General features: G+C 43.0%; 2 protein-coding genes across 7 annotated transcripts; one reads left to right on the top strand and one right to left on the bottom strand.

Moving 5' to 3' along the window:
- Nucleotides 1-328: 328 nt before the first annotated feature.
- GPR161 (G protein-coupled receptor 161) lies at nt 329-14,528 on the bottom strand. Of its 6 annotated transcripts, none has more exons than XM_076349553.1 (8): nt 13,452-13,517; nt 11,592-11,625; nt 11,377-11,489; nt 10,868-11,279; nt 9,611-10,335; nt 7,990-8,094; nt 5,127-5,258; nt 329-3,088 (listed from the first exon to the last, which is right to left on the bottom strand). In XM_076349553.1, exons 4-8 carry the CDS (start codon nt 11,233-11,235, stop codon nt 2,841-2,843), a joined length of 1,578 nt encoding a protein of 525 aa, XP_076205668.1. In that variant the 5' UTR covers nt 11,236-11,279; nt 11,377-11,489; nt 11,592-11,625; nt 13,452-13,517; the 3' UTR covers nt 329-2,840. The 6 variants fall into 6 exon arrangements, with proteins under 6 accessions (XP_076205668.1, XP_076205660.1, XP_076205677.1 ...); XM_076349545.1 differs by lacking the exon at nt 13,452-13,517 and adding an exon at nt 13,097-13,151; XM_076349562.1 differs by lacking the exons at nt 11,592-11,625; nt 13,452-13,517 and adding an exon at nt 14,489-14,528.
- A 155-nt stretch (nt 14,529-14,683) lies between these two features.
- Nucleotides 14,684-26,294, top strand: TIPRL (TOR signaling pathway regulator). The gene is made up of 7 exons (XM_076349522.1): nt 14,684-14,909; nt 17,851-18,030; nt 18,864-18,963; nt 20,137-20,268; nt 20,682-20,777; nt 21,573-21,635; nt 23,281-26,294. Exons 1-7 carry the CDS (start codon nt 14,809-14,811, stop codon nt 23,428-23,430), a joined length of 822 nt encoding a protein of 273 aa, XP_076205637.1. The 5' UTR covers nt 14,684-14,808; the 3' UTR covers nt 23,431-26,294.
- The last annotated feature ends 368 nt before the right edge of the window (nt 26,295-26,662 follow it).

The raw sequence follows: 26,662 nt of genomic DNA, 5'->3' as shown, positions 1-26,662 counted from the left end.
GATTTTCACCGCGCTGGGGGCCTGTTTGACGGAGCGCACGGGGATGCGCTCGCTGCCTGTCCGGCGGGGAGCTCCCGCGCCTGGGGCCGCGGTTACCGGCTACGGCCGCGGTTACCGGCTACGGCCGCGCACCGAAAGCTAGCCCGGTGGCGGGAGACCAGCGTTTCGCCCGGCGTGCGTCCCTGTACGGTGGAAACAGTTCCAGCTGCCGCTGCTGCCGGGTCCATCCGTTGAGTTCAATATACTTTTAAAAGTAAACTATTTAAAAATAAACTTAAGTCGAAATAACAGTTGTATAAACAAACACCGTGGGCCACCAGAAGCTGGAAACGGGGCTTTCTTCTTTTGTATTTGAGACGGGGAATACAGTTTTACAAAACGTGTGCATTTCTTAATAGCTGCTTTTGCAAATGACAATTCACGTGAGATAATGCCTCTGGTAATAACAGAATTACGGAAGGGTTATAATGTGTTTAGCAAAAATACTAATGACAATTACACTAAATAACGGATTAGTGAAACTAACACTGACAGCCAAATTCAGTCACGGTGTAAACTGATGCAACTCCACTGACCTGCCTGAAGGCTGAATTTGGCTCAGTACCTGTGTGAAAAACGTGCTTTTTACACAATACTAACAATTCTGTGCTTTCACATGTGCCTTGGAATATTTCCTCCTAAATACACACCGGTTTTGACGAGCACCGACTTCACTCCGGCACAGTGCATTCCTACTCACGTGTGCCCTTTTCACATTCAGCGACAACTTTGCTCAGCTTGTTTCGAAGCAGGAATAAGAAATAAAAGGGATGCAGTCAAAAATACTTCAAGCCACCAGAGGCAAGCGTATACCTTAAGCAGTGCCGAGTACTACGAGCAACTGTGACTGTCATGTTAATGATAGCAATAATGACCTCAGTGCAGGACATTTCCTGGCAAATACCGGGATTTTTAATTATTTTTTTGTAATGAGTGCCCACAGGTGCCAATTAGCTAACACACTAGAAGCAAAAAATACAGGAATGAGGACCTCAGCGTTATTAGTCATTTCATTCCTGTATTCATTCCTTATGCAAAGAGCTGTTTTACTTGTGGTTAAGTGTTCTTGCTTTAACAGCCTGTTCTTAATCAGCAAACCATGTACTGAATTTTAAGCATGCAGTTAAATCTTACATGGGAATGTAATGGGATTCAGCCTAGTTCATAAAGTCAAGTTGCTTTGTCCAGAGATGGACGTAAGCTTGTGCTGAAATATATTTCTTTGTTGGGAACACAGACAAATAGGATGTCTAAATACAGTACTGGACTGAGGCTCTGCCTCAAAAACAGTTTGCTTTTAGGCCTCCAAGTAAGTCGCACACAGCCATAACTTAACAAGCGTACACCCAGTTTTTGCCCAGACGGAAGCATCCTGCCCCCAATTTCCAGTCTGCAGCAAAAACTCATATAAACCACTTCTGGGGAAAGGTGAAGGCAGGGGGGAGCAGACAGAGAGTAAACAAATGCAAATCCTTGGTCCTTAAGTAAATTTGCTACTGACATCCACCCCAAGAAGTTATCCTACTCGCTTATGTCTCCCTCTCTTTGAAAGCAGCAGTAAGGCAGGGCTGTAACCCGCACAAAGGAAGGAAGGGGCCAGCCCGGGAAGGCACAGAAAGGTTCCTGAAGACGGGCATTCTCCTATGATCCACTTCATCCCTCTTTTTGTAATAAACCTTTCCACCTTTGCAGCATGTTTCATTGCCAGCAGCTTGACTGTTGCCGAGTTCCCCTTCTTTGGCAAGCAGGGCTGACCGACCCTCTCACAAAGGCCTAACAAGGTAATGTCTGTACAGTGCTTAAGAACATGCAAAGTGCAATATAAGTGCCAAATGTTCTTATTTTAGAGCTTAATGAATTAATACTCCAAGAAATATACGCACTGAGGTAACTATTGCTTAAATACTACATTCCCTCACGATTAAAAAAAAACCCAAAAACCTCAGAACCTTTCTCTCTAGATAGATGAATCCTGACTATAAAGTGGTAATACCTTATTTATATTCTGTCAAGATTACCACAGCCGTAGAGTGCCCTTTCAGTAAAGGCAAAACTGGGGAAGTGAATTGAAGTTCTCAGAGAAACTAAGAACTCTGCATTGATGATTTCCTCAAATACCACTCTCTGTCGTATTTTCAGCACAGGTCTGCTTCCACCCATTACACCTAGAGAAGCTGGTGGGTCGTAACGCAGAAGCAATGCACAATCCAGTTTCAGATCTGGCATTCTGATGGCTGAACAGCCAGAAATATCCACTAGTAAGGGTAAGTAGGACCATAATCTGCATGAGCTCTCTGAAAAGTTCAGGTTTTGTCCCTTAGTGAAGTCCATGCTCCATCATTTGAGAGTCTGTGACAGTAAGGCTGTATGTAGTATCCAATGCACATCAGAGCACTCCAGCTATCAAGGATAAACTGATTATTCTGGTGGTCAAAAGGATCAATGCAATAATGAATTAAACACTGCACATACTTTTCCTTTTTCATTCCTGTATCCACTTTGGCCAATAATGAACCCAAGATTCGACAGACTAATGATCTGGTCGATGAAACCAAACCCTGCATTCCTATGCACTGTGTGATAAGATTTAAGACATGGCACAAAAGAGTCAATAGCACCCTAACCAGTAAACAAATACTGCTGTAAAATGCTGATGTAAGTACCAGAATTCAGCTGGTTTTCAAGTGTTGAAAGAACACTGAAAACATCCCGACAAGGCATCCTGGTTCTGTGAAAACAGTAACAGCTGTAGTAGGTCCCGCTTAGTGGTTTCACTCTGTTTTCTTACACCAGTGCTCCTGTCAAACACTCCCTTCATCGATGCTCTGCAACTGAAGTCTTTGGCTAGCATGGGGCCTGATACCACGCCGTGTGTTCACACTGCTTCCTGGAAGAGTCCGTACAGGGAACAGAGCTCCTGGTAAAGCATCTTCCCCAAACAAACTGATTTTTACATCAGCTTCAATAGCTCTTGCTAAACTGGATGCATAACTGTCCAGAGATTTATGGACTTCGGCTTTTACATGAAGAACAGAATTCTTTGCAGCTTCTGAAAAAAAAGGCAACATAGCAGAAAATTAAGTTGATCAGCATGGCTGCGCAAATACTTGAAGACTAATATTGATCCTTTTGTAAAGGTATGATCATGCCTTCTGCAAAATAACTACCTTGCAGAGCACATTTACCGACAATACCTGGGGTTCCTAAATCATTCTATGAACACAAAGCTTCAGAGTGACCTTGACAGGTCAAGCAGATAAAGATTACCTCCAATTCAAGCGGGGAAAAAAAAAAAGATCTAATGAAACAAAGTGCTTATACACATATGTTTAACTTTGAATTAAGTGTATGTTGAGTGATTTTCTGAACTTGAACCTATGCACACAGAATTTTATTGGTCCGAATTTGTACCCAACTGAAGTCAACAGCCTGGTTTCTGCTTACTACGTGGAGTCCAGGATTAGGGACAATGGGAACTTTCTGGCATCAGACAAGAATTCATGCAGAAGACGGGAACAGAACCCTCAATTTGTACTTCCTCTGCTGTAAGCACAACTTACAGCCTTACAGGGATTCTCAGTGCATTTGGACTAAGATCTTGCACTTCATTGACATGAACAGTGCAGTTTAAGAGCTATTTTATAACAGGTTTTAAGCCCAGCAAACACCAGACTTTGTGTTTATGGATTAACAGTCCCCAGATTCCAAGGGCTTCTTCCAAGTCGTGATTAAAATCACCAGTCTGCTGTCCTTAGGCTTAGATTGGTTCCAGCCACACTGTGGGACCCAGTTCCACTTCCAGTGGGGAAGTTGCAGAGCTCTCCACACCAGGAGAGGTTGAAGACTGCAGTTGCAGACAGTAGTACGCTTCTTCCTAACCTTTTATTACCTTGGATACACCTGCCCTTCAGCATTAATGTAGTTGCTTTTGTAGCATCTAGAGAGGTATTCTCTACCCACCAACATGTTGGGCAACACAGGTGTTCATCCTAAATGTAATCCTTCCATGAGGCTGCCGAAATAATTTAAAATCTCAGAGATCGCAAAAACCCTGACACATGCCAGGGAGAACTGCTAAACCTGTGGGGAACTTCTGCACTAAGACCTCCCTCTTTCACTGAACTGCACAAAAAAAAAAAAAAAAAGCCTGCCCCTACATAATCACTCAGAAAGATAATGGGAAACATACGGTAATGTTTTTGTCCAAGGAAATAATCAGCTCATGCTGGGAAGAGGGCAAGAGTGAATTTTGCCAAGATGTTTGAAGAGAAAATTCCACAGAAAGAGTCTTCTCATTATTTCAGAATCATAAAAATCTGTCAGGTTTTATTATTACTTGATTCTTAAAGGCATTCTACTCATTTTTGTACTATCCACAATCATTTATTGTTCAGGAAATTCAGTTGTTATTATCAAGTCTTCTAGACCATATTATTGTAACTATCAGCTTAAATGAAACTGTTTGCCGTATTTTACAGATATGGCAAACATATCTGTACGTATCTGTATCACAGCAACACTTTGCTAGCACAGAATCAACAAGTGAGTTGACTGAAAAAAAAAGTGCATGTGGTTCATTTATTTTTCACCCATATCTGCTGAGAAACATACTCAGCAAAGTAAATGAAGTTAAGTAAAAAAAAGTAAGTGAAACAGAATGAAATTACATTCAAACCATTAAAGTCTGTAAATGGAAGAATTTCAAGTCTGTGACTGACAAAGTTGGGAGGAGGCAGCAAATGAGAAACACCAGGATAATGGAATCAGAGTATAAGGGCAGGAAAAAGTATTCCTTGAGAAACAGAAAACAGACTGCAACAGCCACCAGATGAGTGGAGCTGCAGAGGGATACTGCTGTGCAACATAAATGATGTGTACGCAGGGAATGCCAACTTCTGAATCTTGTCCTTCTCTGTTGCTACTTGAGAACTGGAAGAAAGACCTGATCTTACTTTCTGTTGTACCTGCATGAATGGTCAGGTATGTCAAGATGACCAGTGGTCAGGTATGTTTTAAGGCAATTCTGAAGGTCCTGGGAGGCTTCCCGAGCAGGCAATATAGTTGGTTCTGCGCATTTCCATACTTACCCCTAAACCCACCTTTAATTTGCTCTACTTCATCTTCGAACGTCACTGAACTCCTCCTTCGAGGAGGACAGATGCAGTGTGGGGCATGAGGGCCATCTGAGCTATAATCTTCAAGAAGCATTGCATCTGTTCCTGAAACAAAGCAAGAGTTCTCAAGCAAAACAGACTAACACTGGGATACAATATTTAAGCGGTGGCAAAAACCTTTCATTCTATAGCAGTTCCTTCAAAAGATGTCTAAACCCAGCTTTTGTGAGTAAAATTTCAGCTTGAATTAAACACTGCACAGAAAAAGAATGAGGTCAGAGTTTTCATTGAAAGGATTTGGAAATCTTTTCTCATTAGCCATCTAAAAACTCAAGCAGCTCCGAAATGCTCAGCTGCGGAGCTTGTAATGTCAATAGGACAGCAGACAAAGGTGAAACCTTACCTTCAGTAAATAAAGGGTGAAGTTGAGGACAACTTCCCCCATCTCCTGATGAAGACAAGACGCTCACAATGGCTACCTGAGAGGCAGATGACCATAGCTGCCAAACGTCACATTTGTAATCAGACCTGGATGGAAATGTGAACTGGAGAGTTTTTCTGTTCAATTTAGTCTGTCTCTAATAACCTATTTTGACTTTCTTGAAGTGTATTTTAATGGGGAAAAATCCCTTGCTGGTTAGGAATGATTTTTGTCCAATGAGTCATTTTATCAGTTTAGGAGTGATTTTTTTATTTTACCTCCCTGCAGTTGCTTTGCACCTTTCTAATATAAAATAGAGTTTACAAGCACAAAGAAATTTATCTAGGCATCTCTGCAATATTTTCACACAAAGGGCAAGACTGCATCCTAGTCCTCCCTCGCGATGCTGGTCTCTGCTGTGTAAGGGAGAAGCGGAGCAAGCACTTCGGGGAGACACTAGGACAGCGCTGAGTGAGCAGTCCTCAGGGAAGCTGCTCTTGGAAGACACAGCCTGCACACACTCGATACGTGACACTTTACTATCAGTCCATTTACTCCTGTGGTGTGACAACAGGCCTAGGACAAAGAGCCTTTGCAGGTTTCATAACTCCTCCAGATGGTGGCTTCACATCCCTCTTCAGCCACTTGACTGCTTTTGATCCCCAAATTTATTCTTTTTGCAATAGGAACGTGTTCCAGTGCCCATTTTACAGAAAGCGAGACAAAGGCATGGCGGGGGGTGTACCTCTAGACAACATACTGCTCCATAGGTCTACTCTTTGCTGACAATTCATTGTGATACAGCAAAGTGTTAAACTTTTTAAGGTGAAACTTTTGTGTTCTGTCATACACCTCCCTCCAGCACACAAGAAAGAGAACGAGCTGCTGCCCTAATACACAGTCCCAAATCAGCTAACAACTTTCTGTGCTGTTCTGTGCATCAGCTGGGTTTGAGGCTGTCTACTGAAAACAGTAGACTCTTACTGATCTCCAAGGGTACAGAATCCACTTCAGAAACATGGTGTGCAATGGAAGGGTGGCACTAGGAAGAAAGAGATACTTTCTTCCATGGAGCAGAATTTTAGTGCATTTTTTCAAATGCACTAGTTCAGTGCATTTTTTCAAATAAGGCTAGTGAAGAGACTAGCCTCTTATTCTTACAGGGCAGATCTTTGTCCTTGGAATAACTGATATTAAGGCAGCATTTCTAGCAACCAGGACTCTGGTCTCCCACTTTAGTATTTTGTAACCAGCTGGCACCACTTGGATTTTTTCCTCTCCTACTACTTCATCTGCTTTTCACAACACAAAAAGCCCAGCTTCTGTTTACCAAGGCAGGTAAAGTTGCAACTGCCTCACAGGCCACAGTATCATGTACTACAGAAGGCAGCATTGAAGAGAGACTAAGACTTTAGTTCCTGGTCTTTAGTTCCTCACAGTAAAGGCATCCCGTGAAACAGCATTTCACAAGGCTGATCACTGTGTATCCATTCCCAGGCTATGGACTGTACCCCCTCCATAACAAACAGTGGCACTCCTAACAGCATTAGGTAGGTATTTGGTTTGTCCATTTGTTTAAACTGCTCAGTACCGTTCCTCAAAAGATGATAACACAACATCCTCTTAACTGAGGCAGGTTTACCAGGATGCTATTCTCCTTTATCCCATACAGCTGCAGAATACCCACAACAGGCATAAAATTACCAGCGTAAAACAACTACCAAAATAAATCCCAGCTCCATGGACTTCTTTTACAAAAATAAGAAACAAACCTCTAACACCAGGCAAATGTCAGAAGATCACCCTCTGGTGTCTCTAGAGCAGAAATACTCTTTAAAGTAACTAGCGCAGTTAAGGAGTGGTAGCTGAACTAACTGCAAGAAAAATCTAGCTACAGTTCTGGATAGAAAGTTACCATTAGAACTCTTTTTTCCCTTTTCCAAACCATCTTCAGTTGAGAGATCTTAAGTAGTGATGCAATCATAAGCTGAAACCATCCTAAGTGTTTATGTTTACACTGCAGGATGAACAAGACAAGGTCTCTTACAAACTAGGAAACGGAGAACCACATTCTCCCCAGCACTTTGTTGCTCTGTTCCTTGCGGATACAGGAAAGTCCCTGAAGAACGATAGAAACTAAAGGAGAAGGGCACAAAAGCAGTGAGTCTTGTTCCCAGGACACATTATCAAGGGAGGATCATCATTCCTTAGAGTAAACAGTATTTTGCAGGTAAATATATTGAGAGTAAGGAAGGAAAAAAGCAACTGCAGCAGTTTTGTTGTAACAGCTGGAACAGATGCTTCATGTCATCCATCCACCAAGACATCTGTGTGTAAATAGACTATCCCAGAGAGTTCTGCCAAGTTACAAGTGCAATCTTCTGCCCAAGAAAAGAGAGCAAGAGACTTAGTTACCTGAATCCTGTGAGCAGCTGAAACCTGTGTCTCCTGTGCTGCTGCTGTTTCCTAATGGCCGCCCACCTGCCATGAGGGCAGTGAGATGAGGAGATAGTCCCAAATCTGTAAGAGAGTTTAATTCTCATCACACAATGAATGTTTAAGGGGTCTACAATAGTAAAAACCTCTTCCCACTCTACTGCCTTATTTACTGTTCTATGTATAAAACTCACCCAGCCAGCTGATCCGGAGTGCACAGCATCTGGACTTTCAACCTTAGAAATCCAGTCAACAGCTTTCAGGTATCCCCGGAGTCTTTCCATACGGCAAGCCTCCTTTCCACCTGCACCATCTCCCCTCTCACTCTTTTTGCTATTGCATGTGTTTTATCAGCCAGCCAGGCTGAACACAGAGCATATGCACTCAGACAGATGTTTTTGCCAGACACCTGCTAGACAGAGAATAAGCTGGTAGCCACCAGCAGCTGTGACAGGCCATTAGTGCGGCAGGAAGCTCATGGGCAAGGCTGGGGCACTGATGCGCCTGGCTTCTTTCAAATCCCCAAAACAAGAAGGGAGGAGATTCTAGGATTCTTACAAAGGTGCTGTCTTTGGATCCCACTTCAAGATTTTGTTGCGGGTTTCGCTGTTTTTTTTTTTTTTTCCCCTCCCTATCAGCCTCTAGCTAATACACCCAATAAATCTGAAGCTGTCAGCTTCTTATCACTTGGAAAGAGAGAGATTTCCCATCTTTTCCCTCCTACCCCAGTTCCCAATGTATTCATCCGTAGCATCTCCTGGATACAGATTTGCCAAAGCTCCTGCAGCTTGTAATGTGGCTGCAGCTGCAGAACTCTTTCATTTAGATGGGAGTCTCTCCCAGTGATCTCAGGTTGCAGAAAAGATAACTGATGCCTTGCTGCTCTCCCCTTCCTTCTGCATTTTAGATTTTCCTCCCCAATTAAATAACTTCTGTTCCTGCCTCTGCATGAAATGTCCCAAGGAACCCTGTGAAGATGTTCTATTTTGGAAGCTTCTGAACAGGACCAGGGAAATTATCAAAAATCAGAATTTTGTTGCATTGCTACTTTAAAACAAAAAACCAAAAAAGCGCTCAGCCTGCAACTTGGGGAGACATCAAATAGTTTTACTCTTTTACATAGTTTTGCTTTATGACCTTTTCTTCACAACCATTAAGCCTAAAAACTGAATTTACAGAAATAGTAACACCAGTGTAACTTTAGTGAATCTCAAAGAGTTGTAGCATTAAAGCCAGGAATCAAAGAACAAGTTCTGCAAAATGTACTATGGGTAGTGCTCAAATCTGGGTAACACAAAACGGTAGGCACATGAAAGGAAATGCTTGAGAAAAGAAGAAAATAAATTACTTTTATTAACCCCATCATTATGTCTTCTCTGGCAGAGAAGATTTTACTAGAGTAGGAGAAAGAGGTTAACTCCCACAAAAAGAAAATTCCTCCTTTCAAGTGTCCATGATAACCTGAACAAAAGACTGCTGAAACCTCCAGAAACATCCCACTTTGTTTACAGAGCCCTGATACATGCCAAGCACACACAGACATTAAGCCTTGCTCTTACTGGTATTAAGGAAGAGTGTCTTTTGCGGCCATGCGCCTTACCTGTGATCCTATTGGAAATGCTGAATAACCTCGATGTCCTATGCCGCTGAACAAAGGACTCGCGATAATACCGATCCCCAAAGCACATTCCTAGTAGTTCCTTGCGCACTGTCTTGTTCCACAGTCCATAAATTAGTGGATGGCAAATGGCACTGGAAAAGGACAACCACGTAGCTAATGTCTCCAAGGCAGGGGAAATACTATTTTTTCCCCAAAGTGCCTCTGATGTAATTACTACCATGTAAGGCCCCCACGTAATCACGAAAGCACCGATGACAACCAAGATGGTTATGAAAGCTTTGCACTGGTTGGCTGAGTAGACAACCCCTTGGAAAGCATTCCTTCGGCTGCCAGAAGAGGACGTGGAGGTGCTGGAGTTCTTCCTCCCGTTCCTCTGGGAGTCCTCCTCCACAATGATAACACTACCACAGTGGATTTTGCGGGCCTTAATCCTTGCCACGCGGAAGATGAATCCATAGCAGATCATCATGACCACAAAAGGCAGCAACGCGCACCAGATCTGCCAAAAGGCAGTGTAGCCAGCCTCTTTATGCCAGGCCACCACACACATCCACTTGAATTGGTCAAACTCCAAAGACGACCAGCCGAAAAGGGGAGGGAGGCAGCCAATAAGGGAATGTAGCCACACATACACAAGAGCTACCACTGCTCTATTGCCTGTTATCTTCATTGGGTAAACCATCGGGTACAGGACAGCATAGTATCTGGTGGACAAGAAAAGAAAGAGTCAACAGGAACACAAAAGACATACAATAAAAAAAGGAACATATTTTAATGATGTTGATATCTAGTTCTCTTTTCTCCAAACCTCGAAGCGGGCTCAGGGACCCTGTTTATAAAAATAATTACATGTAAAAATACATATCATTGCAGGCAAGATTGTAAAACTTGGCTGAAGGCTCACATGCAGCTATTAAATCTGTCCCTATGTGTGAGTGCATGCTTAGGGTATAATCTGGAATTTTAAGTCATTATTTCTTGTTTCTCAAGTAGTATGTTATTATACCATCAACAGCTTTAAAAAACTCTAGATGCATGTCCGCATTTTGCATTATTGATGACATCACATTCTTCTGTTCTGTATCAAAATTTCACAAGGGGCTGAAGGAAAAATGACACCACAACAGTATGCAATGTTATCCACTACAACTGTACGCAACTCTATGAACAGCCAGCGAGTCACTCTATGGAATGACTATGCAATTCGTTACAATTCATTAGAAAAGAGCTGCTTACCGGTCTATAGCTATGAGTCCAAGAGTAAGCATGCTGGCTGAGCTGATCAGCATGTAGAGCAGGGCTGAGAAATTGCACCAAACAACTCCGAAGATCCATTCCCGCCTGATGGAGCTGGTGACAACAAAAGGCAGCACCAGTACAGAGAGTAGAAAGTTGGAGAGGGTCAGGCTGAACACAAACTTGTTGCTCAACGTGAGAAGGTAAGACTTCCGATAGAGGGTGACGACAATCACCAGGTTGCCCAAACAGATGAAAATAGCAATGACGATTATAGCAATGGACTCTGTTACTCTGACTGCCCCGTCTTCCTGCGTGGTGAGGTTCCTCAGGCCCTTCACATTGCTGAGGGAGGAATTGCTGCTCATGGTCAGAGCGTGCAGAGCTGGAGCAGCCAAGACATGCTGAGCAGCTAGAAGCAGAACAATGCTCAGAAACATTCAGGCAAGATTTCTTCAAACTCTCTCCAAAGACTGGAGGCTCTTTTGCCTGTGTTAATTAAAATTTACCTGTAGGATGCAGGAAACCATTTTAGATGGCAAAGCGAAGGGGCAGGAAATTGCCTATGGGTACACCAAAGATGTCAGTGACAGAGCCAAGCCTAGAACAGGGAAGAAACTGTCTAAAAGAGAAAAAGAAGTGGAGGGGGGAAACAAGGAAGAAAATTAGCACATTTTACTTTAAAATTTTCTAAGGATCTTACTTGTTTCTAAGCCCTACTTACCAGCTGTGCATCTCACTCAGTCCCTTCATCTAGGCTGTGAAGAAACAACCAGAATGTCACTATCAGTCTTTGGTTCTCTCACTTTAAAAAAAGAAACTTTTTTTTTTTTAAATTCTGCCTGTTTATCCTGATTGTTACCTTATATTCTGCCTATGCAGCATTTGCTGGTGGTCTGTGGATGCCTGGCTAGTCATACACTGCTGACTCTTTCTTAACAGTTGCTAAGTAACATTCAAAGACTCAGGGATCATTGCACGTACTCTCCTAACATCGCTTCTCTATGTTCATAATCACCTTAGCTACAGCGGTGATTCTATTTTACTGCCAATACCAAAGGACTGGGGGAACTGGCTTTCTGTACATGAGGTTCGAAAGACACTTCTGTGCATTAAGCCGTGGTCCACCCTACAGAAATGTTTAAGAACCTTTAACCCCTGACTTCTCAGTGTTAGCATCCATCCCACTGACTCACAACCTTTTTCTGAAACCTCATATTTCTCCCAATTCCTTAGCAGCCTTTTCCCCGCTGTCTCCAACAGGCACTACTATCTACTTCATTCAATCCTGCACCCATCTGCAGGCCAGCACACTGAAGAAAAAACACCACCGAAAATGCAACTATGCAAACCAGAAAACTAAAGAGTCCACCAATTAATATAAAGTTGATATTAGCATTTCTTGGAAATTAGGGACTCGGGGAAAGTTATCTCAACTAACTCTGTGGCTGTGCTCACTCATCACTCCCAAACGGCCAGGAGTACTCACAGAAACGCTTCTGTCTGCGTGGCTGCCGTGGCCTTAGGCAGCAATGTCAGGCTGAAGAGCCGTGTTTTTCCCATTTTTATCTGTGCCTTCCTAAGAGCATAATTAAAGACATTACTGGGCCGTGCTTTGTAAAACATAACTTAGCTCTTCTCTAGTGAAGCTGTCTGCCGACTGCGTAAGTGCTTCTCCTCAAGTTTCTCTCTAAACATGCCTGCACCACCTCTGTGAGCCTTTCCAATACTTTTTGACTGGTGCAGGTTTTGGAAAGGCGGCTACCCCCAAGGGGCTGCAGCCGCTCCCTACGCTAGCGACGCTCGGGACATCTGGCGCTCTCCGTTTCCTCACGGCCCTGCTGCACCCTGGTGAGGGAGAAGGCGGCCTCCAGGAGAGGTGGCCCGTCCGGGGCAGGGCAGGGCAGGGCAGGGCAGGGCAGGGCAGGGCAGGGCAGGGCAGGGCAGCCCGGGGCGGGGGGAGCATCCCATCCCTGCCCGGCTCTGCGGGCAGCCCGCCCAGGCGTGCACACACACGCACAAAGCCAGCTGCACCGAGTTGGAGCTAGGCTGGGGAGGGAGGGGGTCGCCATTTTGCCCCCGCGCTCCCTCCGGCAGCGAACAAAGGGCGGGGGCAGGGTCCTCCGCCCCAGACATCCCTCACCCTCCCCAGTCCCGCCGGCGGCGAGCGGGTCCCGCCGCCGCTCCCGCTGCCCCCCGCCCCGCCACGGCCGCCGGCACCGCACTCACCACCCGCCGTCACCGCCGCCGCCAGAGCGGGAGGTTTCGGGTTTCAGCGCCCCGGACCCCCCACAGCCGCCGCCGGCAGAGAAGCCCCGAGCCGCAGCCCGACCCTCCCCCACCACGGCCATGCCCATGCCCCCTCCCCGCCGGCCCGCCCCGCCGTCTCATCCCGCCGCGCCCCCTCCCCGGCCTCGCCGCCCGCCATTTTCTCTGCGGCCGCCCCCCGGCCGGCGGCCTCCCCCCCAGTCGGTCTCAGCCTGCGAGGCGAAGGGGGTGCGCGGACGCCCTCGTCCCGGGCAGAGGGAAGAGTCCCGCCGTGACCCGGCTGAAGCGGGACACCGCATCTACCCCGCGGGCCCACCCCGAGGCACAGCCGCTGCTCCCCGACACCGCAGGGCTCTTCACAGCCCTCCTTCGCTGAAAACGCAGGAATCCAGTTAAAAGGGGGGAATCCATTTTACACAGATCCGGTGAAGTGACTTGCCCCAGCACACGGCGCAAGTCAGTCACAGAGAGGGGCAGATCCTAATTGCTAGACTTCCTGGCCCCAAAATACTATTAAAAGTATTTTTAATACCTTTTTTATTTAATAAAGAGTTGGAGCTTTTGCATGACACGGGTACCGCGCTCCTGTGGCCGCTATCTACTTGCCCTGTCCAACAGGAGCCAGACCGCGCGTCGTGGCCCCGTGCTAAGGGAAGGTCTTGGGGAGTTTGTCCTTTCGATGATGCAGAAAAGCAACGCGACCACCCGGCCATCAGTACCGGAATAGTAAATGATACGTCATTCTCGACCAGTTCTACCGCTGCTTTTCTACAGGATTTTAAGCCATCACATTTTGACATTCTTAAAGGACCCTCTTTGGACAGCATTCGAGAAGGTACCCAACCAGCTCAGGAGACTCTACGTGTACGCGTGCACCTACACGTGTAACACCTAAAATGGCATAAGGTGTCTGTATGTCGGAGCTAGGCAGTGCTTGCTGAACCTTTCCGCCTGGCCAGGGAGAACGGCCCGTGGCTATCAGGGCTTGAGAGCTCCCCACGCCCGCTCTTACCCACCCACTAGCAGCACCGCCGCAGGAATCCTGCGTTAGCGCACAAACGTGCCGCCCAGCGAGCTCGGCGCCTAGCCCCCGTGGCGGGACCGGAGCCGCCCTGCCGCTCTCGGGCTGGGCTGGGCTCGGCACCACCGAGGATGCGGCTGGAGGCACGAACGCCCGCCGGGCGCACGCGCGTTTTGCGCCGGCTGCTGCAGCCGCTGCAGCCCGGTTCCCCGGGAACAGGGGCTCAGGTGAGCTCGCTGGCTCACCGCGGCGGCGCCGGACCGAGGAGGCCGGAGACACCCCTCTCCTGCGGCGGGCGGGAAGAGGTACGCTGCTCCCGCCCGCGCTCTCACCCCGCAGCACTGCGGCTCCGGGGGCGCAGAGAAGCCCGGGGCCCGCCGCCATCGGCCGCGCCGAGCCACGGGCGCCTCCCTCCCTCACCGCCCGTGTACCGCACGTCACCTCCTGCCGCCGCACGGCTTCCGGGATACTCCGGGCACGCCCGCGGAAGCGGAAGTCCCACGAGGTGGCGGTTCCGGCGGCGCCGTTGCTGCCGTTAGGGGGGTACGGGCTGCGGCGGAGAGGCGAGGCGAGGCGGGGCAGGGCAGGCTCCGCCGCCCATTCCAGCCTCTCTTTCCTTCTCCTCGGCGGGGCCTTCCCCCTCCCCTCCGCCATGCACCCCGTTTTCCAGAGCAGCCGGCGCGACTTCACCTTCGGGCCGTGGAAGCTGAGCGCCGCTCGGACGCACATCATGAAGTCGGCGCAGGCCGAGAGGTGGGGCGGGCTTGGGGCTGGCCGGGGCGGGGGGGGGGGGGGCGACGAGACGACGGTACCCCCGCGGCTCGCTGCCCCTCCCCAGGGTGCGCCGGGGCGCGGGGAGGAGCCCCGCGGGGCTGGGACCTCACTCCCCGGCAGCGAGGGGTTTGGGGCGCCTTGTCGCCTTGCGCAAGAAACAGACAACGTCTCCTGGGCGGGGGAGACGCTGTTTATCCCAGTAGCTCGGAGGTTTTTGTTCCCTCTCTTTTTGCGAGGGTGAGCTTGATTCTTTGGCTTGAGAAACTGGGATGATTTGGGTTACAGATGGTTTCCAGAATTTTGTTTTTAGTGATTGCTAACGGTTTTGGAGATCTGGACCTCTGTGAACTGAAGCCTGCTAATTAGAAGCCCGTTTTTCTTAATTACTTTTTAATGGTGATTAAGGTTCTTTTGAATGTGGTCCACAGACTGTCATAAGCTATTTCCTGGTAATGGCTATTTTAAGATAGTGGATTTCATTAAAAATTTATTATTTGCTCTCTCCTTGTAATTTCCACTCCTGTCAAACTGTTGGAGAAAACGCTGCTGTGTCAGCATCAAGTACTTAAGTCGGATTCACTAATGTGGAACTGAACCGTTCAGCTGTGTAGTGCCATAGCTGACCTTAGTGGCAGCTGAATTTGACAGATACTTCTTGGTTTCAGTTTCTGGAATACATACGTGGAAATCTTGTTAGTCTTGTTAAATGTCCCTTCATTCATGTTGCTTTTAACTTTTCTGAGGGTAATTTGTTTGATAAAGTCCCATGTCTTGAAATGTTATGTGTTTGTTTTTTTTTTTAAATTATAGTAAACTATGTAAATGTTAAATTTTTTGACATAACAGCATTATACTGATTTTTTTTTTTTTTTTAAACTGGATATCTGCCTCAAAACAGGTAAAAACTATGTTCCTTCCTCCATCTTTCTCCTATGTTCAATGCCTAAAATAATCTTCTCAGACTGCTTCTGACTAATGGTTTTTTAGTTTTTGCAGTTACAGAAAAGAAAACTTGAATCCTGTGATTTAGTCATTTTTCTGTAATGAGGATTCAGGATCCAGCTAAGCTGTACCTGTGTCCTGCAGGGGAAGGAGGGCTGTTATCAGAGTATCCCATTTTATGGCGTGTTTGTGAGGACTTACTTTGTAGTATGCTACATCTTAAAAATGAAGATCTTTATTCTTAAGGTCAGGAGGATGTTAACTCTCCTCATTATCTGTAGACAAGAGAGACACTTGAACTGCCAGTCTAGAAGCCAAATTGCCTGCTATATTCATCTTCTGATCTCTTCGGTTGCTTTAACTGTAGCTATTTTAAAATAAACAGTCACCTCTGTAATTTTCAGAAATTACCTTTATCTGTTTAGATGTTTTTGGGGGGGACACAGTTTTTCAGAAGATGTTAAAAAGGCTGAAAAGTAAAGTTGCAAGAGCCGCAACACAAGCTTGAAAGAACACACAGGATTTTGCAGGGTAGGGAAGAGAAGTCCAAAATCAGCCGTTTACCTGTAGGTCTTGGTACCTAGCATGAGATCCCCAAAACAGTTCCTCCACTTCAAATCTGAAGGGTCAAGAACTATCCAGTTGCAGTGCTTTTAGTCAGTTTCCTTTTATAATATATTTCTCTTGGCATTTTGCCTTTTTTTGTTGCTTGGGGAACATCATTAGTATCTGTAGGAGTTTTCTTTCTGGCAAATATGTATCACAAAAATCCCTTGGCAACCTCTGTGGAAAGGTGAAGGATTAAATGTGCCATAGCCAAGAACTCCTTTCTGTGCTGGAGTTGGTCTTTGCAGGTCAAGGGGCCTGCACATGATGAAATGGAAAAGTTCATAGCGTTGTTCTGCGTTCTCTGGGAAAGACATAGTATCTTATTCTCCAGATGTACGAATTCGCTATTTTTTTGTTTGGTTAGCATAATGTTCTTTTGTATGCAGGGTTACAGAAATAACCACTTTTGTTCAGGAATGCTTTATTATCAATACGAAAGTTGCAATTAGGACGCTTTTTTTCCCTCCCCTCCTTATAATTAGTGTATTTACTAAAGTTTTCTTCTCTCCAGATGTCATGTATTTCTTTTTGATCTTGGTAAGTAAAGTAGGTAGTGGTAGGGAGGAAAAGAAGTGTATGAAACCTTATGGTAAATAAGGTCAGTACGTATATAAAGTGGTGTTACGTTTGTGTATGTGTGTATATATAGTGTATGTATATACGTACATATGCATAATTAAGTATAAAGATTGATGTAAAACAAAATGTGAAATAGAATGGTTTGAGATTTTCTGCAGGGATCATGCTTATTTGGTTCATGCAGTACTTTGTTCAGTTGGGTCTGTGGCTATGGCTGCGGTTTTCATGCTTAGGGTTACAAATACCAGTATGTATTCTCTACCAGCTTGGGAAAGTAGTAGAGCATGGTAATGTCTTCTGCACTTTTCACATACTCTGCCAGAGTTGTTTTCAGCCCCTTTTTGTAGGCTTCTAAATTTGGAGGTATGGACCACTGTGTAGTGAATTTAAACTTGCTGACAATGAGTGCTCGTTCCTAAAACTTCTTATTTGGGCACCTGCCAAAGTAGTTCAAGGACCATCCAGGGATTTGCTACAACAGGTTGAAAGCTGCTACTTCATGCGTATCAGATTTTTTTTTTTGATTCCTCACATACAAGACTTTTGTACGAGCCTGATGGAGAAGGCTCGTACAAAGGCTCGTTTTACGAATACTTCACTTCGGATCTATGACACTGCAATTCATGTCAAATGATTAAACTGGGAAAACAACAAAGTTTTGCAGAACATATTGGTGATGTGTCTTCTGAATTACCATGGTCTAAAAAATACTTATTCCACAACAAGGACTGCTTTCACTGAACTACAGCTGACTGATCTCTCTTCATGGGACTTCTATTTTTCTGTGCAGATTGGCTGATGAGTTACACATGCCTTCCCTGCCAGAGATGATGTTTGGAGACAATATCCTAAGAATACAGCATGATCGTGGTTTTGGAATCGAGTTCAATGCAACAGATGCTTTAAAATGTGTCAATAATTGTCAAGGTATGATCAAAGTGGCTTGTGCAGAGGAGTGGCAAGAGAGCAGGTACAGTATTTTATCACCAGTGGGCAAGTACTGGTGTGTTGTATGTGAAACTGTCATAAAGTAGTTAACAGACTGAACTCTTGAAGACCATGTTGCATTTGGTTCTACCGTAGATACAGTGTGTGATCACAGAAGTCACTTAGCTTTTCTTTGCCATGATCCTCCTATCTGTTAAATTGGGTCAACTATATTTTTCAGTTGTGTCTTGGCTTTCTTAAAATAAACTACGAGTTTAACATGGCTTAATGCTGTTTCTGTTTATTCAAACTCATAGGGCCTCGAGCATTACAAGATTGTGTTGCGTGGCGTTTCAAAGTGCAAAATGCTGTACGTGTTCAAAACCTTAGCCTTAGGAATATAGCAGAACAATTACCATGCATGAGAACTAATTGCACTGCATAGTATTTACAAAATTACTTGCAGAGCACCTAGAGAGAAAGCACAGAGAGAAATCAAAGCTGTCATGAAAACTAAGGCAAATAGCAGTGTTAATGATTGCTGTGTGTTATCAGCAGATTGCTTTCTGCCTACTTAAAGAAAAAATGATCTTGAAATACAAATTTTTCAACAACATTGAACTAAAATCTTTATTTTGACTCATAGGACTGAGATAGTGTTAGCACAGGAATTCTGGTAACGGTTTTCTAATTTATTATGGAAACATGTTGTGAAGGAAGCAATACTGTATGATTAAGTCTTGACATCATTGCAGCACAGACAATGCTGCTGGTTTTCTTCTTGGAGTGTGGGAATCGTAATACATAATCTTATGTGAGGTTGTCATTTTTTAAGAGTTACTACAAAGCGTGCTGTTTTCTCTTTCACTTCTTGAGGAGTGAGACTGAGCACACTAAGGAAGTTGTCAAGCCATACGATTGGACTTACACAACAGACTACAAAGGAACATTGCTGGGAGATACTGCAACGTTAAAGGTAACCTTTTTCTCCTTGTTAAATGCTGATTCCATATTGTTTCAGTCAAACACAAACACTTTTTTTTTTAAAGCTGTCATTTACCTTTCAATAGGCTTCTGTAAAATCTTTCATGCTTCATAGTTTGTGACTTCAAAGTATAGTTTGGGCTTTTCATGTCTCTCAGCATGTTATCCTAATCAAATCATGGCTTATTTTAATAACTGTTGGTTTTTTTTAAAGCATTTTAGGATTATATAAAAGGGTGCCATTGTGTCCCTTAGTGAGGACTTACTCAGAAAGTAAACCACATGGGAATCTTCAGTGCTTGCTGGATGCCCCTCTGAAGCCCTGAGCTCCTCACACACAACAGAACTATCAACTGTGTAGTTCTCAAGTACCTTTACTCTCTGTTGCTTGCCCATTTGTCTAAGCAGATACGTAGATCTGGCTGCTTTCAATGGCTTTATGTTTTTCTGCAACAGTAACTCCTCATATTTAAACTTGCAGGCTCTCCCTTGTCTATTTACTTTGAAATAAGACTGAAGTTCCCAGCTTCTCTTTACTGTATGCAGATTGCCTGCTACTAAGCAGATAATCTATATTAATTCACTAGGCTTGCGTTAGTTATAGATCACTTGAGTTATTCTGGAATTAAAAGCGCAGCACAGTAATAAACGATGTCCCGTTGGCCCGTAGTCTTTAGGCAGCGGAAGTGTATGAGTGTATGTGGAGACCATGAGATGGAAAACATATAGGTACTTGATTTCCATGGAAAGGCTTTATTAGAATCCCGTTCAGGGTTCGTAGTGGGCTAGAAATGTTAAATGCATGGAATCCTGTTTATAACCCAGAACTTCTCATTTGTATGTTAAACACGAGGCACCTTCAAATGTTTTGAAATACAGAAAGTGAGCAGAATTGTTTGCAGCTGAAACCCTACTGAGCCTGTAGCCAGAGGGAAGTTTATTCAGAATTTTCCACTCTTGGTTTTTGCTTTGATTGATGGTTCCTCTTGGAAACTTTGGTTTTAATTTTAACTTTTTCTCTTAGAAATTTGGAATGTTTTAAGCTGAGTGCCCCAAAAGCTTTTTCCTTTCTAAAACTAGCAATTGTGGGATTTAAAAGATCAGGACAAACTTTATGTAGCTTGGCAGCAAATTGATGTTAACTGTTCTTAATCTTTTTCTTTAGGTTGTTCCTACAACAGAACACATAAATACAGAGAAATTGAAAGCCAGGGAACAAATTATGTTTTTTGAAGAAGTACTTCTGTTTGAAGACGAACTTCATGATCATGGAGTATCAAGTTTGAGTGTAAAAATAGTGAGTACTGAGAGGTGTATACAAGATGCTTGGTGACTCAGTTGGCTGATGTATGCAAAAGGCAGTCACTTTTTGCATGTTGTTCCTTCTGGGATTTAAAGTTTAAAATGCAATGTTCTTTTTCCTCGCTCTTAGAAATATAATCTTACTGGAAACTATGTTGTCTTGAAATCTTTCTGTCAGTTGCTTCAGGGAACAATCTTTTCCCTCTTTCTGCGTCCTGCCTAAGAATCTTTTAAGACACTGTCTGTCCTGCTGTCCAATGATAGCTGTAGCATATCAACAGCCCAAATTTTGACTTTACTACTGAAAGCTCCTCATACTATCTTTTGTTGTGAATATCTGATCTAGATAAGTGCATACTTAAAGTAAAACTTTGTAATATGCTGAATGGAACATTTTTATTTTTGCAGAGAGTTATGCCTTCCAGCTTTTTTGTGCTGTTGAGGTTTTTCTTGCGAGTTGATGGGGTACTTATCAGGATGAATGATACAAGGCTTCATCATGAGGTAAACCCTTATTCGCCATCATGAATATTTTACAGATGCTCCCTTGCTGTGTTACTTTCAGAGAAGACCTGCTGGTATTCCTGTAGTTTAATACTGATGTTTGGGGGCATAGAGGTTACCTGAATTGAACTTTCAAGTGTATTTTATTATTATGGTGGTGCTGAAGTAGCAACCAAGTGCTGGATGCCATGGGGCTAGATATTGTATGAGCAGAGTAGGCTACCCCTCATGTAAAGTAATAATTGTCTCAGCGAGTATAATAATATTCACGCAGTATAATAATATATTTGACAGACGCAGATTAGAGAGGAAGTACAAGGGGAAAAACAGGCGACAGTAAATGATATGATACTGTTCTTATCCTCGTCTCCAAGTAAATGTTTTTTGGCTTGTCCAATGTATGACCGCAAGTTTTAACTTGCAAATAACTGTCCATACTACATTTGAGTTCTAGTATCTCATAAATAATAACATAACAGTTGTGGTTTGCTTATTCTGTCTAGCTGTATTCGTACTGATGTAGGAGGTCTAGCTGAGTGAAGATTAACAATCATATTCAGTCACAGAAATTTTTTTTTCATGCCTGCACGCAGAAAGGTGATTTTTGGGAAAGGGAACATTGCAAATACCTTTCTCTGTCGTCGTGAATTTGAACGTACGTTTCTGCTCCCAGGTGAAAATCTGTGGTCAACCAAATTCAAATGCTTACTAAATTCAATGTATTTAAAATACTCATTTTGCACTGGTACTAGATGATAATTTTGTAATTAATTTTTGCTATTTTTTTCCCATTAGGCTGACAAGGCCTACATGTTGCGAGAATATACATCCAGAGAAAGCAAAATATCAAGTTTAAAGGTATTGCATTTTTTAAATTTTTTTTTTTCTGTCTGCTTTTTAAAATTGTTTTATGGTCAGTATAGAAAATACTGTGTCTGTAAGTCATTCTTTGTTAGGTTTGGAATTGATACAGAAGAAAAACCTTTCTGCTTATGCAACGTTTATTTTGGTGACTTCAGGGCAGATTTGCATTTGTAAATGCTCAGATCACATGACAAGATACGGGATTGGGTTACTTTTTCTACTTTTGAGTTAACAAGATTTTTTTATTATTTTATTTTTTCATAGAACTGTTCAGCCACAAAATCAGGTAGTCCGTGTCCCATGATGCTAAATTTCAGGGCTGGTTGTATGCTTGCAAGTAGTATTAGGGGTTAAGATCTGTTTGGTAATAGACTCATTCGTTTTTTCTCAAATGAGTTTAATAGCTTACCTTAAAACCCTAGTAATGGCTCAGAATAATTTGTGGCACATTTGGAGTTGCAGCTGTTGATTTTTATTCTTGACCCAATACCTGATCTTGGGTATTCTTGTTACTTTCCTTCTCCCTTGTTTTTCCTTCACCTGTAAAAAGTGACTAATGTGTTGCTAACCTTCTGAGGGAGTATTTTTGCAAAATGCTTTTCTTTTTGAGGAAAGGGGCACTGTATCATTTCTTAACAATATGCGATCCCTATAAACAGGACTAAATCCAGACATGAGCTTTTTGATAGTTTCGTGGTTTTTGAAATATAAATCAGTGATCTAGGTTTTACTTCACCTCATGTTTAAAAATTACCATCTACGCTGTTAAATAATTTTTACTGCCCATTGTTATAGAGAGGAAATGCACATGACTTTTCAGTTCCTTAGATCAGCTTGCATAGGTAAAGCAAAAAAGATTCCTGCTTCACTTAGGTTTGAAATAATTGAAACAGTAGTATGATTCTGTGTGTGTTAGGGGTAGCCAAAATACAGGTTGCATTTGAATAGCTCTGGATACGCTTCTTAAAGAATGTTGTTAGAAAGTTTGAAGGTTGTTTGCTCAGTATAGATTTTCCCCCCCCATCAAATGTCTTGTATGTGGTGAAGTTGCCTACAGGAATCTCCAGGGAAAGATATTAACTTACTGAAACCACCGAATTTCTTCAAGTATGAAATTAAAATCCAATGAGTTTTAGTATTTCGTATAAATGTCTGTGGTGGATTTCATAAAACTAAGATGCATGTTGAGGTATAGCAATTATCGATAGCTAAATCTGAGCAGGTCCAGTGAATGGAGTTGCAATGGCTAGAAGACAGTAAGCATGGTATCCCTTGTGGCCGTCCTAGTCTCATCCAGAACTAGAGCCTCAAAAAGACTGTTTGATACATTCAAATGATAAATATATTTTTTTAAAGCATTGTAGCTGTTCATGAATGTCTCTGACTTTCTTACGCTTTTATAATCTGCTGTTTAAAAACATTAAATACCTTTCCTTAGCCTATTGAGCCATACAAGGAGTAGAATGCTCCTACATTTGAAGTTATAAGGTAAATTTTAATAATCATGCCTGACTTCAGGTGTTTAAATCAGGTAAATTGTAGAGTAATTGTCTGTAAAAGTTTGGGTTTGGAATTCCGCCCCTCCCCCTCCCCCCCCCCCCTTCATTCACTTGTTTCATGTAAAATTTTTGTTTCTTAGCACGTTCCACCTTCCCTGTTCACGGAACCTAACGAGATCTCTCAGTATCTACCCGTAAAGGAGACAATCTGTGAAAAACTAGAATTCCCAGAGAAGCTGGAGCCTAAACCAGAAGCATCACTGGAAACCATGTGTGTTAAGTCTAAATAAATGTGACTTTATATGGACTTGAAGTAGACTGGAGATAACGTGATCATGTAACCATTGCCATGGGGGCTGTTTCACTACTAGTGGAATAAAGAATTTGGCTAATTTTTCTGTAGCCCTGAGAGAAAACATTTCAAGCAGGTTTTGCTAATGGTGTTTTTCGTTTGTTTTTGTTTTAACCTGTATCTGGAGTTAATGATAGACTGGTGGTGAGTTACAGTTTTCAACGGCATTGGAGAGACTCTCACAATTAGGAGTCTGGGTTCCGTTTAGTTCACCGGTTAGGCAGGAGTATTGTCTGGACCCTCCACCACAAACACTTCTATGAAGGTTTTGTTATTGCTGCTTCAGATATTAAGAGACTACTGGAGTTGTAAAATTGGCATGCTTTTATTTTTATTGAGAAATCATCCACAGTATAAAAAAAAAAAAATTTCCTTTGCATTTATTTTGAGCTGTCAGTCCTAAACTACACATTTTGTTTGGTTTCCCCTACTGTGAGCTGATAACCAACTAAATTACTTTTTCGAGTCTCTGATCCAGACTCCAACCTCAGAATATTCATTTCATCTGAGGATAGGTTTAAGGAGAAAAAAAAATTGCATTTGTTTGACACTGTATAAAGGTAAAATTACCTTATTTGTGAGGCATTAACTCCAGAGCAGGAGAAAAGCTGGAGGTTAACAGAGACACACACTGGTAAGTCTCTTCACAAATACTAGTTTAATCTGATGTCAGCCAGATTTCTCTAGGCAGTTCTGGAGACTATTACTTGGGGTCTGTATGCTGCTACAGTCATGTACTGTATTGGAAACACATTGTACTGTATTGACCTTCTGTTGGACATATCGGATGGTGCCCACGTGTGATGGTTATACTGCCCTGACAGTCAAATTGCTAAATTGCAGAGTGGCTTAAGGCTGGGGAACAGAGGGGTGTTTAGTCTCTGATCCCTAAAGGATGCTGGTATTTGCAGCTTGAGAAACAAGATCCTATATAGCCTTAAAAGGATGCTAACATGTATTCCAGATACGTCATTTTGGTTTATTTTTAAAATTCTTTAAGTTCTGATATTAATAGAAGTGTGACCACATGTATAGTCATGGTTTTAACTCAACACTTTGTAGATTAAACTTTAAATATTTGTAATGCTTTTGGAAATCCTAAATTATGTTAATGTTTTGGCCTAAGAATGGGGCAGCTAACAGACTTGTCGAGGTTTACTGCTCACACTCGATGAAGTGCAAGAAGCAAATGACTAGCGAAAAGCAGGCGTTGTGGTTTAAGGTGATCGCAGATAAGAATGCATACACATTCTGATGTCTTGGGAGTTTTTGTTTAAAAATCTTCATATTCTACACTGCATGGCTTAATAGAAACAACCCACCCCAAAACCTGGTATTTAACCAGGTCTTTTGAGAAATGGTTTTCACTTAGAGAAGGCCCTAAGGTTTCTAGAAAAGTCTACTGCCATCCAAGTGACTGTTTTCTTAATAAAAACAAACAACACACTTCGTTTCACTTTTATTTGAGGCAGCCTGGTCTAATGAATTGATCATAAGGTTGAAAGGCAGGAACTAACTGCAGTTTTTCCTGTGTCACTGATTTACTCTAACCACGGGGAAGTCACCTCCCTGTTCCTCAGTTCCCTGTATGTAAAAATGAGAGTTAATACATGCCTACCTCACTGAGGGTCTGTGAGGATTATTTTGTAAAAAGTTATTGATTAGAATATTTTTTTTTCCTGAATACACCTTCAGCCTTATCTTTGGAATCCTTTGGAAAGGATTACTGCAAAAAATCTTACAGTCCATAGGATAAAATGAGTGAACAGAACTGAAATTAAACAGTCTCTGAAAGAAATTATTATCAGCTGGACATGATCTGGGTGACTGAATTTATGGCCACTTTGAAACAGAAGTGAGGTCCTCTGTATTCCCCATTAGAGTCCTAAATTCTGTTGGCTTTTTTCATCTTCTTGCACTTGTTTCCTAAAGATTTTAGTGTCAGGATGAAGAAGGCTGCAAATGAATGCAGCATGGAAGTGATCAAAATTCATTCGGTAATAGAAAATTATTTAGGTCCACTCCAGTGATAGTGGGATATGGGGAGAGAGTGAAAAGGAGGGGAACAACAAATGGGGGTGAAGAGATATTTTGCTGGTAGAAGTAAATTATGGCACTTCTTTTACTCTAAGCATATATTATTTTACATGCCTTAAAGGCTTATAAAAACACACTTTAAAGCCGGTAGTGACTGAGAGGAGAGCTGATGTCATGCTAGCATGAAGGAAACTATATCTGCATTAGTTAATTAAAATTGTGATTTGGGTTTGGTCAGTGATGCTAACATTAAGCTCCATTGGGCTAAATTATAGTGGGGGAGGAACCCACAGAATTGACACCTAGCGTTGAAAAGGGTGCTCTGCATGTTTAGCTTATACTGTGTATTTTATCTTGTCCATCATACATACTAATTTGTGACCTGTTGATAACAGTTGTCTTGAATGGACTTGAATCCTGGCTATATAGATACGTAATATCCATCGATTTTGGGTGCTGTGCATTTAAGTGGAACACACATGTTGGGGAAATCACAAGAACATGTTTAGGAAGTTACAGTTACTACAAAGTAAAACTTGGAGCACTTGGTGACTCTCTCATACCACACAGATTATCAAGAAACAGTAGTATAAACTGATGTACCGCAAGCTCTCTGGTACAAATTTTCCACAGAAAAGTACCACTTTGGATACATAATTTTAGGGGGAGGGAGCGGGGTGATTCTCCAGCTGTTTTGTGGCAAGTTTAACATGTGGCAATTTATATTCTTTCTTGTATGTCGCTAAATAAAATGTACCAAACATTTTATAGTTCTGTTTTTATCTGAGCAAAATAAACTGAAATAACTACTCGGTGATGCTGAATTTTGCATGCTAGTAAGATGATGCATCCATGTGCCTTTGCCTGTCGTCAGACCACTCCGCTAGTTGTGAAAATAAGGTGAGAGTTTTTCAGAACAGGGGAAGAGCCACGGTAGCGGCAGCAAAAGGAAATCTGTATTGCAATTTCTGTGAGCTTCGCTATTGCCAAGTAATGGATTCAAAAGTGGTGGGAGGAAATAGGCTACAACTAGAGAAGTAAAACTGGCAGCGGGTGTGGACTGTAATTTCTGAAGTCTGGAAAACACTGGGACAGTTTAGATGTTGGCTGTGGTATGTTTGGAAGAGTAAGAA

This window comes from Aptenodytes patagonicus, chromosome 1, assembly GCF_965638725.1.
Source record: "Aptenodytes patagonicus chromosome 1, bAptPat1.pri.cur, whole genome shotgun sequence".
NCBI classification, from domain to species: domain Eukaryota; kingdom Metazoa; phylum Chordata; class Aves; order Sphenisciformes; family Spheniscidae; genus Aptenodytes; species Aptenodytes patagonicus.
The sequence above is the reverse complement of the archived record's forward strand: the minus strand, read 5'-3'. Positions and strand labels throughout refer to the sequence as shown.

Coding starts and splice junctions, on each gene's coding strand:
- GPR161 (XM_076349535.1), bottom strand. CDS start 11,307: ATGTTTCTGAGCATTGTTCTGCTTCTAGCTGCTCAGCATGTCTTGGCT. Junction 10,336..10,867: donor GGACTCATAGCTATAGACCG/GTAAGCAGCTCT, acceptor CTTGTCCACCAG/ATACTATGCTGTCCTGTACC. Junction 3,089..5,126: donor AATTAAAGGTGGGTTTAGGG/GTAAGTATGGAA, acceptor CTTTTTTTTCAG/AAGCTGCAAAGAATTCTGTT.
- TIPRL (XM_076349522.1), top strand. CDS start 14,809: ATGCACCCCGTTTTCCAGAGCAGCCGGCGCGACTTCACCTTCGGGCCG. Junction 20,269..20,681: donor CAAGTTTGAGTGTAAAAATA/GTGAGTACTGAG, acceptor TTATTTTTGCAG/AGAGTTATGCCTTCCAGCTT. Junction 20,778..21,572: donor ATACAAGGCTTCATCATGAG/GTAAACCCTTAT, acceptor TTTTCCCATTAG/GCTGACAAGGCCTACATGTT.